The sequence below is a fragment of the Saimiri boliviensis genome, chromosome 2 (genome assembly GCF_048565385.1).
Source record: "Saimiri boliviensis isolate mSaiBol1 chromosome 2, mSaiBol1.pri, whole genome shotgun sequence".
NCBI lineage: Eukaryota > Metazoa > Chordata > Mammalia > Primates > Cebidae > Saimiri > Saimiri boliviensis.
Window position 1 is genome coordinate 123,055,378 of NC_133450.1, and position 18,079 is coordinate 123,073,456.

The 18,079-nt window shown below is 39.3% G+C and overlaps 1 protein-coding gene across 2 annotated transcripts in view; it reads left to right on the plus strand.

Annotated features, from left to right (window-relative positions):
• Positions 1–18,079, plus strand: part of NEDD4 (NEDD4 E3 ubiquitin protein ligase) — a 153,635-nt gene that overhangs the window by 110,138 nt on the left and 25,418 nt on the right. For both annotated transcript variants that reach the window (XM_003935602.3, XM_010346122.3), the window contains 9 exons: positions 2,117–2,283; positions 4,527–4,644; positions 4,736–4,903; positions 9,386–9,451; positions 13,392–13,511; positions 15,562–15,762; positions 16,791–16,871; positions 17,102–17,156; positions 17,247–17,305. In XM_003935602.3, the coding sequence (XP_003935651.1) occupies positions 2,117–2,283; positions 4,527–4,644; positions 4,736–4,903; positions 9,386–9,451; positions 13,392–13,511; positions 15,562–15,762; positions 16,791–16,871; positions 17,102–17,156; positions 17,247–17,305 (1,035 nt within the window). The remainder of the gene's footprint in view (positions 1–2,116; positions 2,284–4,526; positions 4,645–4,735; positions 4,904–9,385; positions 9,452–13,391; positions 13,512–15,561; positions 15,763–16,790; positions 16,872–17,101; positions 17,157–17,246; positions 17,306–18,079) is intronic.

Here is an 18,079-nt window from a genome sequence, read left to right on the forward strand (position 1 = left end):
AGTACTGCTGTGTCACCCAGGATAAGTGCAGTGGTGCGATCTCAGCTCACTGCAACCTCTACCTCCCAGGCTCAATCAATTCTCCTGCCTCAGCCTACCGAATAGCTGGGATTACAGGCACCTGCCACCACGCCCACCATATTTTTGTATTTTTGGTAGAAGTAGGGTTTCATCATGTTTGCCAGGTTGGTCTGGAACTTCTGACCTCAAGTGACTCACCTGCCTTGGTCTACCAAAGTGCTGGGATTACAGGGGTGAGCCACTGTGCCTGGTCGAAATTCCCATGAAGTTGAATCTCTTTCTGGGCAAATCTGTTGAGTTGCCTGTTGATGCATGCAGTGCCACACAGCTTTAATTGTTGTCGTTTATAATAGCTTTATCTGGTAGGGTTGATCTTCACTTCTTGCTCTTCTTTTTTAGAATTGTGCTGCTTATTGCTGTTTGTTTATATTTCTATTTGAACTTGAGAATTGCCTTGTATTTTTGGGGGGTGGGGGGCAAGGGGGACAGAGTTTCACTCTTGTTGCCCAGGCTGGAGTGCAGTGGTACAATCTTGGCTCACCACAACCTCCACCTCCCAGGTTCAAGCAAGTCTCTTGCCTCAGTCTCCTGAGTAGCCGAGATTATAGGCATGCACCACCACGCCAGACTAATTTTGTGTTTTTAGTAGAGACGGGGTTTCACTATGTTGGCCAGGCTGGTCTCGAACTCCTGACCTCAGGTCATCTACCCACCTCGGCCTCACAAAGTGCTGGGATTACAGGTGTGAGCCACTGTGCCTGGCCTATTTTTTTTTTTAAATCCTAATGTAGTTGTGTTGGAATCTTGGCAAATTTATAGATTACCGTAGGAAGAATTGACACCTTTGTGAGACTGAGTCTTCCCAGCCAAGATCAGACCATGCCTTTCCATTATTTAGGTCTTCTTTTGTGTCCCTTTGGGAGCATTTTAAAGTTTTCTTCACCAGTTTATTTCAGTTTCGAATGCTGTCCTAACCAGTCAGTATTTAATAAAATCTTTTGCCTACCGCCTTTTCTTTTATGAGGTTTCCCATATAAAAGCATTAATTCTTGCTACTCTTTTCTATCAGTTCCTTACTTTAGGCTTAACTAAGGCTTTGTGTTAATTTTGCCTCTTGTTAGTCTCTGAGAAACCAAACTTCCAGTGCATTTTTTAAAAAATCTTTATTTGGCTGTTTTATGGCTTGACTAAAATGGCTTGCCTTGGTCCAGAGGAGAAAGAGAGAAAATCGGACAAGGGAATCACAATGACTTTTCCATCACTAGAGAGTTCACTGTAGCAATTATTTCAAAATCATTTGCCCTTCCCTATCTTGCCCATCTATGCATTTGACCTTTATCTAATAATTTTTTCCACGTCTCAGATAGTTATTGATTTCTACCATAAGCATGGTGCTTTCTCTGCAGGAAAGACAATGACCAATAACACATAATCCTTGCCCGTCATTCAGCTTATAATTTAGAGAATAGCCGAGATTACACCGGTAACTTAAACTATGCTTCTCAATTTCTCAGTGCTTTTTATTTCCAACTTTCCACTGTTGTTTATTTAAAAGATAAAAGATTTTTTGTCCTTTATTTGATTAGATTTTTTAAATCTCATTTTTGATTGACAAACAGTAATTGTATATATTTATAGAGGACAATGTGATATTTTGATGTGTGTTTACCATGCAGAATGATTAAATCAGGCAAATTAAATCTATCACCTCACTTCTATTTTTTGTTAAGAAAATTTTAAATTGATTTGTTTTAAAGTTTTGGTTTATCGTTGTTCTATCTTGAGACAGGATCTGGTTCTGTCACCCAGGCAGAACCTGGTGGAAACTTTATAGGCATTTGCCTTTAAAGGTTGTTTTGGAAAAATTTTTGGACAATTTCAAACAAAAATTAAATGGTTATCATTTTTGCAAAAAAAGTCTTCATTGTCATAAAATATTTATATTATGGTATTAAAAGTTGAGGATTGTTAATTCTGTCTATGCATAATTTCTAGAACTTAATATAAAAATCTCTTTTAAAATTTCCTTTAGCATATAATTTATAAGGTTAAAAAAATCAAGCATAAACTTAATGGCTACCATCCTGTTTTTCAGCCTGGCTGGGTTGTTTTGGACCAACCAGATGCTGCTTGCCATTTGCAGCAACAACGAGAACCTTCTCCTCTACCTCCAGGGTGGGAAGAGAGGCAGGATATCCTTGGAAGGACCTACTATGTAAACCATGAATCTAGAAGAACGCAGTGGAAAAGACCAACCCCTCAGTATGTGCTGGTGGCTTTTACAATTTTAATCTGGAAATACTTTAACTACTAATTCTCACTTTGAGGTCATGTCTCAGATGGATTCATAACAGGATAGTGATGCATAAACTATAATAATACTAGGATTTTTATGGCCCGGGACTTAAAAAGTCCTAGCTCTGCTGTTTTGTTTTTTTTTTTAATGACTTAATAATACTTGATTCATAGATACTACCCTTTTAATTGCTTCTTAATTTTAATATGTTTTTAATTGTCATGTAGCCACAAGTGGTACATTTGTCTTTTTAGGCTGAATTAGAAGTCTTGAAGAATTTTTGTAGTTATTAAAGTATAATAAAATGTTAATTTCTACAGTACTCTATTTTTAAAATATAAATTATTTATAAAATATAAAGGACTCAATAATAAGGGTCTTTTATTAAACACCTATTCGACAGTCTGCTCAATGTCTACATAACTTCCAGCATGCACAGATCACATATTCTGACTTATGTCTCCTCAGTGATATTTTTCTTTTATTATCATAAGACTGTATATAAACTTATAAAATCTCCCATTATTCATATTCATTCTCAAATCCGCTTTCATTTCTTCTTCCATAGAGTCTTATGAAATCTTCCTTTAGTCTTATGTTTGAAACATACTTGTAATTTTTTTTTTGAGACAGAGTTTCGCTCTTGTTACCCAGGCTGGAGTGCAATGGCGCCATCTCGGCTCACCACAACCTCCGCCTCCTGGGTTCAGGCAATTCTCCTGCCTCAGCCTCCTGAGTAGCTGGGATTACAGGCACGTGCCACCATGCCCAGCTAATTTTTTGTCTTTTTAGTAGAGACGGGGTTTCACCATGTTGACCAGGATGGTCTCGATCTCTTGACCTCGTGATCCACCCGCCTCGGCCTCCCAAAGTGCTGGGATTACAGGCTTGAGCCACCACGCCCAGCCCATACTTGTAATTTTTTAATGTGTGCATTAGCCTCCTAATTTTTGGCTTTGATATTTTGTATCTGATATATGCCAAGCACTTTCATAAACATTTTCTGTTCTCAAATCCTTTTAAAACAAATCAGCAGTTCAAGTACTTAATGGCACAGAAGCATCAGTCTTCACAGAGTGACATACAGATTACAAAGCCGAAGACACTATGAAATTCTGCAGAGTTGCCCTATTGCATACCTCAGCATTATGGCAAGCCTTACTTGAGCAGAATCACATTTCTTTCACTGTGGCGAATGTCATTTTCAGGTAGCCAAAATCAAATATTTAGGGGGAAAAAAAACTGAAGCATTCCCTTAGAACCATGTGCCAAAATTATGCTTTCTTCAGCTGCAGTACAGTAGTAACTGGTCTTCTGACTAGCATGGGCTCATGTGGCATTAAATAAATTAACAATAATTTTATTATTAAATATTTGAACAAAATTCTTGATCTTATAGTCTGGTTATAGTAAATGCAAATAACTAGAATAATATAAATTATTCTATTTATATTCAAGGGTGTTCAATCTGATTTTTTTTATTTTAGTTTTTGTGAGTCCTTAGTAGGTATATATATTTATGGGCTACCTGAGATGTTTTGATACAGGCATGCAAGGCATAACAATCACATCATGCAAAATGGGGTATCCATCCCCTCAAGCATTTATCCTTTCTCTTACAAACAATCCAATTATAGTCTTCTGGTTGTTTTTAAATGTAAAATTAAATTATTATTGACTGTAGTCACCTGTTAGGCTATCAAATGCTAGGTCTTATTCATTCTTTCTGTTTTTGTAATCCTCATTAACCATCCAATCTGATTTATTGTACCTCTCCTAAGCTAGACAAATCTTTACTGTTAACTTTTTAGGCTTGTGATTGTATATTACCAAAAAAAAACCAGATACCATTCCTAATAGATACGTGATTCGTAAATCATTAAGCTTTTAATTATAAAGTCCTTACACCTTCTTTCATTCTGTCCATCACATTGGTGCATGGAGTACTCTACTCCTGGCTTAAGACCACTTCTAGAAAAGGTACTATCTGATTCACAAAATGTATGTGTAGCTTTATTACTCTTGTAATAACATGGCAAAATAACATAACGAAATAATCTGTGAAGCTCTCTCATTTTGGCCTTTGGTCAAAAACAATAAATTTTTTTATTGATATCATGTAGATTTTTTTTTCAATGATCACAGAATCTTTGACAATCATTTTAACTACTTAAGACATAGATGATGGCTTTTTATACTTCCAATATAGGGACAACCTAACAGATGCTGAGAATGGCAACATTCAGCTGCAGGCACAGCGTGCATTTACCACCAGGCGGCAAATATCCGAGGAAACAGAAAGTGTTGACAACCGAGAGTCTTCCGAGGTATAAGTGGTTTCCTAGTTCTCCTTGATAGACACATGCTATAGCAATAGATTAAAGTATGTGTGGCTCAAGCTTATTCTGTTAATTTTAGAACTGGGAAATTATAAGAGAAGATGAAGCCACCATGTATAGCAGCCAGGCCTTCCCATCACCTCCACCATCAAGTAACTTGGATGTTCCAGCTCACCTTGCAGAAGAATTAAATGCCAGACTCACCATCTTTGGAAATTCAGCCACAAGCCAGCCAGTATCCAGCTCAGTAAGATGCTCTTAGATTTGTTTATGGTTTCAGTATTTTATATTATGCATATTATACCATTCAACAACTAACTTTTATGTAAAATTTTGTCTTAAATGCAATAATATGTCAGGGACCTTAGGACTTTACAGCATGGTCATTTTTTCAAATATCCCCATTAATATTATGGACCAGAGTCATGGCATCCAAATTTCCATTATGTCAGTGCCCTCCAGTCAGAAATCACTAGGGACACATATGTCATTGAACAAGTTGGGTTTATTAGTCATTTCAGCAAAGGAGAACACGCACCATTGGTATTTTGTCAACAGAATGTTAGAAAAGACTTAAAAGATTTGGGCTGATGTTAGGTGATTTTGAAGAGGGTTTTAGGAAGCAGGACTTTGCTCTACATGAGATGCTGTCAGGAAGCAGGGATAATTCTGTGATTTTGTATCTCAAATCTTCCCTGTAGTGAGGCTAAAGCTGTGATTAGCAAAGTAGAACAGTCACTCACATTTGCCAGGATAGGGAAATGTTTGGTATTTGGTGGCTTGGACAATGTTCATGTTTTGTCTATATTCAGCCATGATTACAGAGTGGTCTTGATTTTGTCTCGATCTTACCTGTGAGTGCCAGACCAGCTCCTGGATGTTAGGGACTGCTTTTCTCTCTCTCCGTTAAGCTGAAGTTGGTTTTTCTTTCTTTCTTTCTTTTTTTTTTTTTTTTTTTTTTTTTTGCCATCTCACTCTGTCACCCAGATGGGAATGCAGTTGTGCTATCTCAGCTCACTGCAAACGCCACCTCCTGGGTTCAAGTAATTCTCGTGCCTCAGCCTCCTGAAGAGCTGGGATTACAGACGCATACCACCACACCCAGTTAATTTTTGTGTTTTTAGTAGAGATGGAGCCATGTTGGCTCGGCTGGTCTTGAACTCCTGGCCTCAAGGGATCCACCTGCCTCAGACTCCCAAAATGCTGGGATTACAGGCATGAGCCACTGCATCTGGCCTGAAGTTTTAACATTTTATCACAGATGTCACCAACAGGTATATATGAATAAGAACTGATGTACTTTGACTAAACAAGGAGATAGATGACATTTTCACTTCAGCCACCACTGTAAAAACTGCTTTCCATAGGGTTCAGAATAAAGTATTCCAGCATATGCTTCCACGGTGAGAACTTCGTGGCTAGCTATACAGACTGTATCATCAAGGGAGATTCATTAGAAGACAAAAATTATTCTCTGAGGATGCTATTTGTCATTTCCAGTTGAGGTTACCCTGCGTTTCATTCAGTTAGTATTTATTGAGAGCTGATCACATATATGCAAGGTACTATATGCTAGTTACTGGGGATATATCAGTAAGTAAAATTAACAGTATCTCCTGCCTTCATGTGACTTATATTCTAGTGCAGAGGCAAGCAAACTACAACCAGTGGGCCAAATTGGCAGCTGCCTGTTATGAATAATATACTGTTGGAGTATAGGTACATCATTTGTTTAGGTATTACCATCTCTGCTTTCACACTACATCATCTGAATGAGTAGTTACGGCAGCAACCACATGGCCCACAGCCAGTATTTACTGTCTAGACCTTACCAGGAAATGTTTGCTAACTTCTGCTCTAGCATCTTCTTCAAGAAGCTTCACTGTAGATAGTTGTACGGGAATATGAATATCCGTGAGTACATCTGCCTGCCTACCTCCTGCCCTTCCTTTCTTCCATTTGTTTGTCCTGTCTTCCATTCATTTCATTTTTTCATGGGGGTGTGGTACTGGTCAGTCAGAGACCTAAAGGATAAACTATATTAGGCCAGACACAGTGGCTCATGCCTGTAATCCCAGCACTTTGGGAGACCAAGGTGGGCAGATGGCTTGAGGTCAGGAGTTCAAGACCAGCCTGGGCAACATGGCAAAACCTTATCACTACTAAAAATGCAAAAATTAGCTGGGTGTGGTGGTGCATGCCTGTAATCCCAGCTGCTCAGGAAACTGAGCTGGAAGAATTGTTCGAACCCAGGAGGCAGAGGTTGCAGTGAGCTGGGATCACGCCATTGCACTCCAGCTTGGGCGACAGAGAAACTCTGTCTCAAGAGAAAAAAAAAGAATAAACCATATTGATTCACTGGTAATAAATCACATGGGATCCCATTCCCTGTCCGCCTGGTATTTTTTTTTTACTTATTGTCATACATGGCACCCATATCGTGTAATACTATGTAGCCACTGAAAAGAACAAGGTGGGCTTGACTATATATGTCTGATGGAACAATCCCTAAGAGATTCTGGTAAATGAAAAACAGCAAGGTACAGAACAATGTGTTTGATAGCTACGAATGTATGATATTACTCGAGGACTAAACAGGAAACTAGTAATGCTGCTTGCCTGTGAAGAGAGGCAGAGAATGAACAGGATATGTATTGCTTGTACCTTTTGTGTTTTTGATATAGGGTCTCCCTCTGTCACCCAGGCTGGAAGGCAGGAGCATGATCATAGCTCACTGCAACCTCAAACTTCTGGGTTCAAGGGATTCTCCCATCTCAGCCTCTGGAGTAGCTAACACTACAGGCACATGCCATTGTACCCCCAGTAATTAAAAAAAAATAATTTTTAGAGACTGGGTATAGTATTGTTGCCCAGGTTCCTTTTGAATTTTATAACATGTATGAGTGTTAACTATTTTAAGAAATATTTTTAAGGCACTGTATGGTTATGGTTACAAATTGAAATTGTATTTAGGTGTATAAAGTAAAACTTAAGACCAGGCATTATGGCTCAAGCTTGTAATCCCAGCACTTTGGGAGGCCAAGGCAAGCAGATCACTTGAGGTCAGGAGTTCGACCACCCTGGCCAACATGGCAGAACCTCATCTATACTAAAAATAACAAAAATTAGCTGAGTGTGGTGGCATGTGCCTGTAATCTCAGCTACTTGGGAGGCTGAGACAGGAGAATTGCTTGAACCCAGGAGGTGGAGGTTACACTGAGCCAGGATCATGCCACTGCACTCCAGCCTGGGCAACAGAGTAAGACTCTGTCTCAAAAAATTTAAATGAATAAATAAATAAAATTAAATCTTCCATATTACCCTAATGTATGCTCCCTCAGTCACTATTAGTGGTCAAAGACCTAAAGAATAAATGATTATTGATTTGCTAGTGATAAATAACTTACATACCTATGTAGACACTATTTCTATATATTCATAAACATGCATACATACACACATATTTGTAGGTGATTTTTGAACCTAAGATCATCTTAAATATCCTTTTTGGTAACTTGCTTTTTTCACTTGCTGTCTCTTAGACATTGAACCATTTCAGTATATATAGATCTACTCCTTTAAAAACCAATTAAAATGATCATAAAATGATCATTAAACTCTAGCATATTCCATCATACAAGTAACTCTTATTTCACCAGTCTCCTATTCAAAGACTTTAGATTGTTTACAGTACTATTATAAACAGAACTACAGTAGATCTTCTGATTTAATTTCTGTGTGCATTGTAAATTTTGATGTCTTTAAATAACAAAACTAAGATATTTCAGATAGTGATAATAGCATGTATATACAAACATAAGGAAAAAAAGAACATGAGATTTCCAGAAAACAAGTCGTCCAGAATGTCCAACGGATAGATTGTGAAGTGGGAAGTAGCTGAAGAAGTCAGGAAGAGGCAGGTCTTGGTACTCAGGAAACACTGTTTTCTGTGCCGTCATGGGGTTCAGCTCCAGAACAGGACTGGCTGTGCAGTGCAGGATGCTCTGAACCTGCAGCATGCAGCATGTAGAGTGGACTTAAGGAAGTAAGACTTGCAACAGGGAAACCTCTTAGGATATTGCTGTCATTGTAAGGAAAGTGACAAAAGGTGAAAACTTGAAGTTAAAACTATAAAACTGGAACTACGAGCCAAACACAGTGGCTCATGCCTGTAATCCCAGCACTTTGGAAGGCTGAGGTGCGTGGATCACGAGGTCAGGAGTTCAAGACCAACCTGGTCAATATGCTGAAACCCCGTCTCTACTAAAAATCCAAAAATTAGCCAGGTGTGGTAGCATGGACCTGTAGTCCCAGCTACTCAGGAGGCTGAAGCAGAAGAATTGCTTGAACCCAGAAGTGAAAGTTGCAGTGAGCCGAGATCACACCACTGCACTTCAGGCTGGGCAACAGAGCGAGACTCCATCTCAAAACAAAAAATTAGAACTTAAATGTAGAGGGAGTGTGTTTGAGAATGACTTCTGTTAAGACATTCAAGAGAAGGCGTCCAGGAGGCAGTCCAGCACCGAGGGCGTGGTAGCTGGATGTGTGAAGGTGTCCACCTAGGGGGCTGAGAGCGACCAGGTGCCTCAGCCTGCAGTCTCAACAGCTGCGTGTTAGCCAGCCTTCTCTCTTCTGCCCTGTCATGTTTACCCTCACTACCTTAGCTGACACTCAAAGGCAAATCACAAATCTCAAGGTATTCTTATTCTGTTGTCTTGTTTTTTACAAGAATCATTCCAGCAGAAGAGGCAGCTTACAAGCCTATACTTTTGAGGAACAACCTACACTTCCTGTGGTGAGTTTTACCCTCTTCCATCAATTAATAAAAAATATAAAACTCAGCCTCTCTTTTTATTTTTATTTTGGAAGACTGAGTGTGAACACTTGCCTTACAGGGAACCTGTACAGCACAGAATCTAGGTCCCAGGTGGTGATATCCAGGGAAGGACCTTAAAGACAAAACGTGCAAAACTGTCCCTCCCATGTTAAAAGCAAAGTCTCTGCATGCCGGTGACTGTGGGTGGTATCTGGGCTTGTTGGTTGAATCACTGTACTGTCTAGAGGTGGTCGCTGCATGCAGCATACAATTCAGAATCATTGTGTCCAGTTGTTGATGCTCTGCGCATGCACACGGCATCCGGCAGCTATGTCTGCCCTGTACCCGAAGCATAGCCAGGGTTTCATCACTCAGGTGTCCATTGGCATTGACACACCCAGCGGCCAGGTTGGAGTTTATCAGTCCCTGGTCTGTTTCTTCCCTGAGGTATCACATTCGTCAGTCTACTGAGGCCTCTGCTTCCTGCTCAGTGCTGTTTCCAGCCACATCCTAGGTGGCAGTTTGGACCTTAACCTTGCCTCCATCCACTTCCTGACACAAGCCTCACTTCTCTGAGTTTCTCTCTCTTTTCCAGAGATCCTACTTGTTACTTACTTATTACTTATTTTATTTTTATTTATTTATTTTTTTTTTATTATTTTTTATTGAGATGGAGTCTCACTGTCACCAGGCCAGAGTGCAGTGGCACGATCTCAGCTCACTGCAGCCTCCACCTCCCAGGTTCAAGGAATTCCCCTGCCTCAGCCTTCCCAGTAGCTGGGACTACAGGTGGGTGCCACCACGCCTGGCTAATTTTTTATATTTTAGTAGAGATGGGGTTTCACCATGTTGGCCAGGATGGTCTCGATCTCCTGACCTCATGATCTGCCCACCTTGGCCTAACGAAGTACTGAGATTATAGGCATAACCCACCAGGCCCAGCTCACTCTGCTTGTTTTTTAAACCAGATCAAAACTCCCAGGCTCCCAGCCTCTTCAGCCTACCCCTCCTTATCCCCCAACAGAAGCCTCCTGCTGCTTTCATTCATGTCTATGCTTTTTCTTCCAAGGAGACTGTTCCCATGTCCTGATTCTCTCCCTCTTCTGATTTTGTGTGCATTCCATTTCTCCACTTGGAATGGCTTTCTCATTTTCTTCCCCAACCATCTGCAATTTTGAATGGCAGTCTAGATAGCTTTAAAAACTAGGGTTGTGTTCTAGCACAGGAATGCAGAGGCTCCAAAATCCGGAGCCCACAAGTGGTTTATCTGTCTACACAACACCCTGCACTAAGAGAGGGGAACACAGATCCTGTGCCGAGGAATGAGGGGTCACCCACCTATGCATCCATTGCCCTAGTCAGTACTGACCATCAACAAGAGGACAGATGCCATTGAAAGACTACCCTTGCCAGCCTTACTCTTGCTCACTGTCACCTGTCTAGCCTCCTCCATTAGATCAGAGCCCGCTCAAGCTGAGTTCCATGGTATTTTTCCCACTGCACCTTATAATGTCCTTTATACAATGCATATGTGGAAGTTCTCACTGACTCATAGAAATTCACCCAAGACAAAACTTTAGGTGCACCTGGTGAGCAACAGAATCGTAGGATGATTTATATTTTATGTGCCAGAAAAGTTGTTTCCATGCCTTTTTTTCCCTCAGTACATTGATTTTGTTTTTTTAGGAGTTTTCTTGAAGTATAATTTACACACCATAACATCCACCCACTTTTGATCATACAAATAAATGGTTTTTGTAAATTTATACAGTTAAGCAGACATCACCACAATCAAGTTTAAGAACCTTCTATCACCCCCAAAAGTTCCCTCAATCCCTGGCCTACTTTCAGTCCCAAGCAACCACTCATCTGCTCTCTATCGCTACAGTTTTGCCTTTTTTAGAAATCTCAGGTAAAGGGAGTCGTAGGGTGTAGGCTTTTGTGTCCACCCTCTTTCACTTATTATGCTGTTTTTCAGATAGATCTATGTTATTGCATGCCTGTATTAGTGTATGGTATTCCATTGTAGAGATGTATCCACTACATTTATCTGTTCACCAGCAGATGGACATTTATAGAACTGGACAGCATTTAAATCCATCATTTTGTGATCTAACAGCTCATCACAACTGCCAGCAATGTACATAGAGCTCCTGTGTATCTAGTAAGCAGCGCCTTTAGTGTGGAGACTGGTGGCAATGGTTCTTATGTTGTAAGCCACCTTAGGGAGCCACACCAAACCAGGGTTAATCTGGTTCAAAATGACAATAGGAAGGCCACATTTAGGACTCTTTTCTTTGTTTCTTTTCTTTTTGGAGAAGGAATCTTGCTCTGTCACCAGGCTGGAGTGCAGTGGCACCATCTCGGCTCACTGCAACCTCTGCCTCCTGGGTTCAAGCGATTCTCCTACCTCAGCCTCCTGAGTAGCTGGGACTACAGGTGCCCACCTCATGCCTGGCTAATTTTTGTTTTTTTGAGATGGAGTTTCACTCTTGCTGCTGAGGCTAGAGTGCGATAGTGCAATCTTGGCTCACCATAACCTGCCTTTAGGGTTAAAGTGATTCTTCTATCTCAACCTCCTGAATAGCTGGGATTTCAGATGCCCGCTACCACACCCAGCTAATTTTTTTTTGTATTTTTAGTAGAGATGAGGTTTCACCATTTTGGTCAGGCTGGCGTCGACCTCCTGACCTCACGTGATCTGCCTATCTCGGCCCCACAAAGTGCTGGGATTACAGGGATAAACCATTGCACCCGGCCTGGATTTAGAACTATTTTAAGTAAGCCTAGAAATAATCAGACCTCTCTTTATCCAATTGTAACAAACTATGATAAGTAGCATCTCCTAGCTTTTAGAGAAACAAAGTATGGGTAACTGCTGATGCAGCAGGTAAGTATGATGTCTGCTGCTAAATTACCTGGGTTCAAATCTCAGCTCCATTCCTTACAAGCAATGTTGCTTAACAAGTTAATTCCATGACTTCTTGGCATTTTGGCTAAGATCAAGTGTAGTTACAAGTTACTTCCATATTTTAAGCTTCTGTTTACTCACAACTAAAATGAGCCAATATTAGCAATCGTCTCATTAAAATTAAGTGGGAAGAAAATGACATCTGTGTTAAACACTTAGCATGTGCTTGTTATTGTTGGCATATTTTATTAGGGTTGTTATCACTCTCATCATTATTGTTGGTGCTAGTGGTTTTTTTTCCCCAAGTGAAATACTGAACACTTTATTTTGCATACTTTAAAATATTTAAAATAGGGCTTATTTCACTAAATTAAGATGTATAATTTACCAATTTTTCATTATAATACATGTTTTTTTTTAGTTCAATACAATAAAATATGATTTGTTTTAAAGTGAGCAAGTAGTGAAGAAGAGATGTGGTGCTTTTCAAAGGATTCTTTCTTATTAATATTTAATTCTTCTGGCCAGGCATGGTGGCTCATGCCTGTAATCTCAGCACTTTGGGAGGCCAAGGCAGGTGGATCACTTGACACCAAGAGTTCAAGACCAGCCTGACCAACATGGCAAAACCCTGTCAATACTAAAAATAAAAAAAAAATTAGCTGGATATGTTGGCGCATGCCTGTGCTCCCAGCTACTCAGGAGGCTGAGGCACTTGAATTGCTTGAACCTAGGAGGCAGAGGTTGCAGTGAGCCAAGATCATACCACGGCACTCCAGCCTGGGCAATAGAGCACGACTCTGTCTCTCTCTGTTTCTCTCTCTGTCTCTCTCTATATATATAAACATATATATATATATATTTCTTAAAAAGGCAAAACTAGCAACAGAGAGCAGATGAGTGGTTGCTTGAGCTGAGAGAGGGCAAGGAGATTGAGGGAACTTTTGGGGGCAATAGAAGGATTCTTAAATTTGATATATTTAATTCTTCTGTTATTCTTCACTTTAGCTTTTGCCTACTTCATCTGGATTACCACCAGGTTGGGAAGAAAAACAAGATGAAAGAGGAAGATCATATTATGTAGATCACAATTCCAGAACAACTACTTGGACAAAGCCCACTGTACAGGTACCCTGCAACCTATTAATTTACTTTCTTACAGGATTTAAACTGTCACATCCCTGTGTAAACTATTACATCACTTTATAGTATATACTGGATACTTCTAGCATGTCTTTTTTTTTTTTTTTTTCAAATGGAGTCTCACTCTTGTCGCCCAGACTGGAGTGCAATGGCGCAATCTCGGCTCACTGCACCTGTGCCTCCTTGGTTCAAGCAATTCTCCTACCTCAGCCTCCAGAGTAGCTGGGATTACAGGCATGCGCCACCATGCCCGGCTAATTTTTGTATTTTTAGTAGAAAGAGGGTTTCACCTATTGGCCAGAATGATCTCAAACTCCTGACCTCAGGTGATCCACCCATCTTGGCCTCCCAAAGTGCTGAGATTACAGGCCTGAGCCACTATGCCTGGCTGTAGCATCTTCAAATTATTTATTTTCTGACACTGATGCTAAGTGTCCACCATTTCCTGTGAATCTCTAATATACACAAATGACCACTTGCTATTATCTAAAACAAGTTCAAATGAGAATGAGAGGAAAAAGCAAATAATCTGGTCTTTGGGTATTTTTATAATTTGAATAGTTAAGATCATTATTTTAACTAAAACATAATCTTGGTGATTGGTATCTATTAAAGAAATTTATGCCGATAAAACCTCACCCTTGGCAACAGTTTCACCTGTAATATTTCCTTTTAAGTGTTTAGCAAAATATTTATTTTCTCTTATCACCGTATCTCATTGAGAAATTTTTTAACACTGAAAAGTCTAGAAAATAATATAGCAGATACACATATTCTTTATTCAGAATTACCATCATTAATGTTACCATATTAATTCCTAGACATTTTATTTTTAAAAATAAAGTCTTACAGATTAACCTAAATTTCTTTTGGCCAAGCTCTTGGTTCCATTCCCCCGGGGGAACCACAGTCTTGAATTTGTTATGTATTCTTCTAGCCAATTTTATATACTTAAAGAGCTTAGAAAATGTAATTAAAATTAGCTGGGTGCAGTGGCTGACACCCATAATCCCAGCACTTTGGAAGGGTGATCTGGGCAGATCATGAGGTCAGGAATTTGAGGCCAGCCTGACCAACATGGTGAAACCCTGTCTCTACTAAAAATACAAAAATTAGCTGGTTGTGGTGGCACGCGCCTGTAATCCCAGCTACTCGGGAGGCTGAGGCAAAATAATCGCTTGAACCCAGGAGGCGCAGGTTGCAGTGAGTGGAGATTACACCATTGCACTCCAGCCTGGGATGTACAGCCCAATGGTGTAATGGAGATTACACCATTGCACAACACAGTGAGACTCCATCTCAAAGGAAAAAAAAGTAAAATATTGTTTATATGCCTGTGTTTCTAATTTTGCAACGAGGGAACACTCATTTTATAGAATGAGGTACTGCTTGATTAAAAAAAATCTTTTTAAAATTGATGTTGTGGCCCCATAAGTCTACAACTTTTTTTTGCTTAACATTGTTTTAAAGCTCTATGTAGTTATTTATAGATGCAGTGTATTTCTATTAACTACTAATATTCCATCATATGACTATATTACATTTCAGTTATCCACTTCTGTGGTAGATATTTATCATTCATTTTGTCTGTCTGACATTTGAATCTACTTCTGTGTATGAGGAATCCCCCATCCTGAGTTTTGGGAGAATAAAGACAACCTCCTACTATAGGCACCAGAGCTTCACTTGCAGCTAGTGCTTGAGCTTGTGGACCTCGCTCCCTCAGTCAGATGCACCCACAACAGACTGTTAACTGCTATCTCACTGCTTGAGAATTAGTTGAGAAATTATAAATTATTATTAAAATCAAATTTGACAAAATAGCTTATTGGAAAAATATTATTAAATGTAATACATTATTAAAATGTTGGGAAAATATTAATATGCCGTAACTACATTTGAAAATGAGCCTCAAATGTTCAGAGTCTCTTTAAAGGAGGATGTGTATTGCATTTGCAGGTTAAGTGCCTTTTTAACTGCTGCTATTTCTGAGTTCTCTATAAAATATTATGATATGATTTTGTAAATGTGCTAGGCCACAGTGGAGACCAATCAGCTGACATCAAGCCAGAGTTCTGCAGGCCCTCAGTCACAAGCTTCCACAAGTGATTCAGGCCAGCAGGTGACCCAGCCATCTGAAACTGAGCAAGGATTCCTTCCTAAAGGCTGGGAAGTCCGGCATGCACCAAATGGGAGGCCTTTCTTTATTGACCACAACACTAAAACCACCACCTGGGTAACTTTGATACTCTTCCATTTAAATTTATAACAACAATAATCATCTCTTATGTATAGTTCCTTATCATCTTTAAGTGTATATTAGTGTAACCTATGTTTTCTAGTATTCATTGAAAGATGTATTGAATTCTTAATAATAATATTTATATTTAGGAACATACTTACCCCTCTTTTTAATATTGTTTTGGATTATGATGGAGATACTCATGTTTACTTCCTATTTCCAGTTTTTAGCTCACTAGCCATAAATGCTTAGGAAGATATGTAGGAATAATCCTTTGCTTTTATATGAGGCTTTCTAGCTCCAAAGAACTTTTGAATCCCTATCTCATTTAATATCAAAAAACCTTGTGAGGCTAGGTGGAACAGGTTTTTTATTTTAAGGTAAGGCTTAAAGTTGTTTAGTGCTTGGCTTACCACTAGAAAAATTACTCAAAATTAGCAGCAGATGAATAAATTTTAATTAATTATTAAAAGACCAGCATACCTTAAATAATACTAAAATTATTTAATAAATTAATATTAAAATAATAATATATGTAAATTAAGCCAAATAAATTGAATTTTGTTCACATTTTTAACATTCTGAATTGACTTTTAATAACCTTTTTGGGCTTACCTTCCTGTTATTCAAAATATGAATCAACTTGAACAGAGCTGCCAAAATGCATGTTCTGGGGCTTAGACATATCACGTGGTCCAATTTAATGCCCCACTCTTTTACCAGTTTTTACATAGAGAAAACCCCTAAAGAGTGACACATTTCCTAACGAGCAGGGTAAAGAGGTGACCAGTTAGTGGTGATCCCTGAGAACTGATCCTTACTCCTTTTGATATTATAGCCTGAGAGTGATAGATTTCAGAGGAGAAAATACTATGTCACATATTTAGGAAATAAAATATGAAATGACTTTTACAAGAGCATATTTTAAATATCCATTGATATTAGAAAACATGGTAATAGACTGACTTTCATTATTTTGAAATTTGTGTGTGTGTTGTTCTTTATTTACTCTACCAAAAAAGGAAGATCCCAGATTGAAAATTACAGCCCATCTGAGAGGAAAGACATCACTTGATACTTCCAGTGATCTAGGGCCTTTGCCTGTAAGTGTATAGAAATGCTAACCTCTCTTACTTGGCTATCTCAAATATTTTGTATTTTGGAATATAGTAGTTCTTTATCAGCTATAATTAATCTTATTATTAAACTGTTCATACCTTCTAAGAATGGAATGGAACATGTGATTTAAATTAACCATACAATCAGTGCTGTTTGTCTATCCATACATCTAAAACCCTATTCTAAAATAATTGAAATACATTCTTAATTATAGCCAGGATGGGAAGAGAGAACTCACACAGATGGAAGAATCTTCTACATAAATCACAGTATGTTCATTATGATTTTTCATTATGTTATTTTTTATAATAAATTTTATGTATGAGAAAGAACATCTTTTTTCTTTTTCTACCCTTCAGATATAAAAAGAACACAATGGGAAGATCCTCGGTTGCAGAATGTAGCCATAACTGGACCAGTAAGTCTCTCTGTACCAGTGTGCTCTGATGGGACTGTCCTCTCACCTGTCTCTTCAAGAGCAGATAGTCAAGGGCATAACCCTACAGACATTGAGAGGAAAGCACATTGGCCATTCTCTCCTCTCCCCTATTTACTACACTCCAAGTCTCCATTATTTGAAAAGATTCTATGACGTCATTACCCTTGCCCTGTGCAATAACTGTGGGAGACAAGTGAGCCAGACCGTCAGAATGGTAAGGCAGTGTGGGCTGTTGAGCTCAGTCTGGTGCCTGCCGCTGTCTGAACAAAAATGATGACAGTCCTCCACAAATCAGAGAGGAGCAGAGAGTGTATCTGGATGAGGACGCAGCAGCACCCTATCCACCCCAGGGTCATTCTTAAACTTTTTGATAGAAATTGGGCCCAGCTCATGCCTGTAACCCCAGCACTTTGGGAGGCCAAGGCAGGTGGGTCACCTGAGGTCAGGAGTTCAAGACCAGCCTGGCCAGTGTGGTGAAACCTTCTCTCTACTACAAATGCAAAAAAAAAAAAAAATTCCTGGGCTTGTTGGCAGGCACCTGTAGTCCCAGCTACTTGAGAGGCTAAGACAGGAGAATCGGTTGAACCCAGGAGGCGGAGGTTGCAGTGAGCTGAGACTGCCCCACCACACGCCAACCTGGGTGGCAGAGTGAGACTCTATCTAACAACAACAAAAAAAAAATTGTAAATGCCTCTATGAAAGACACATCCACATTTAAGTATAAATATTACTGTGTATGATAATTGTCCTACT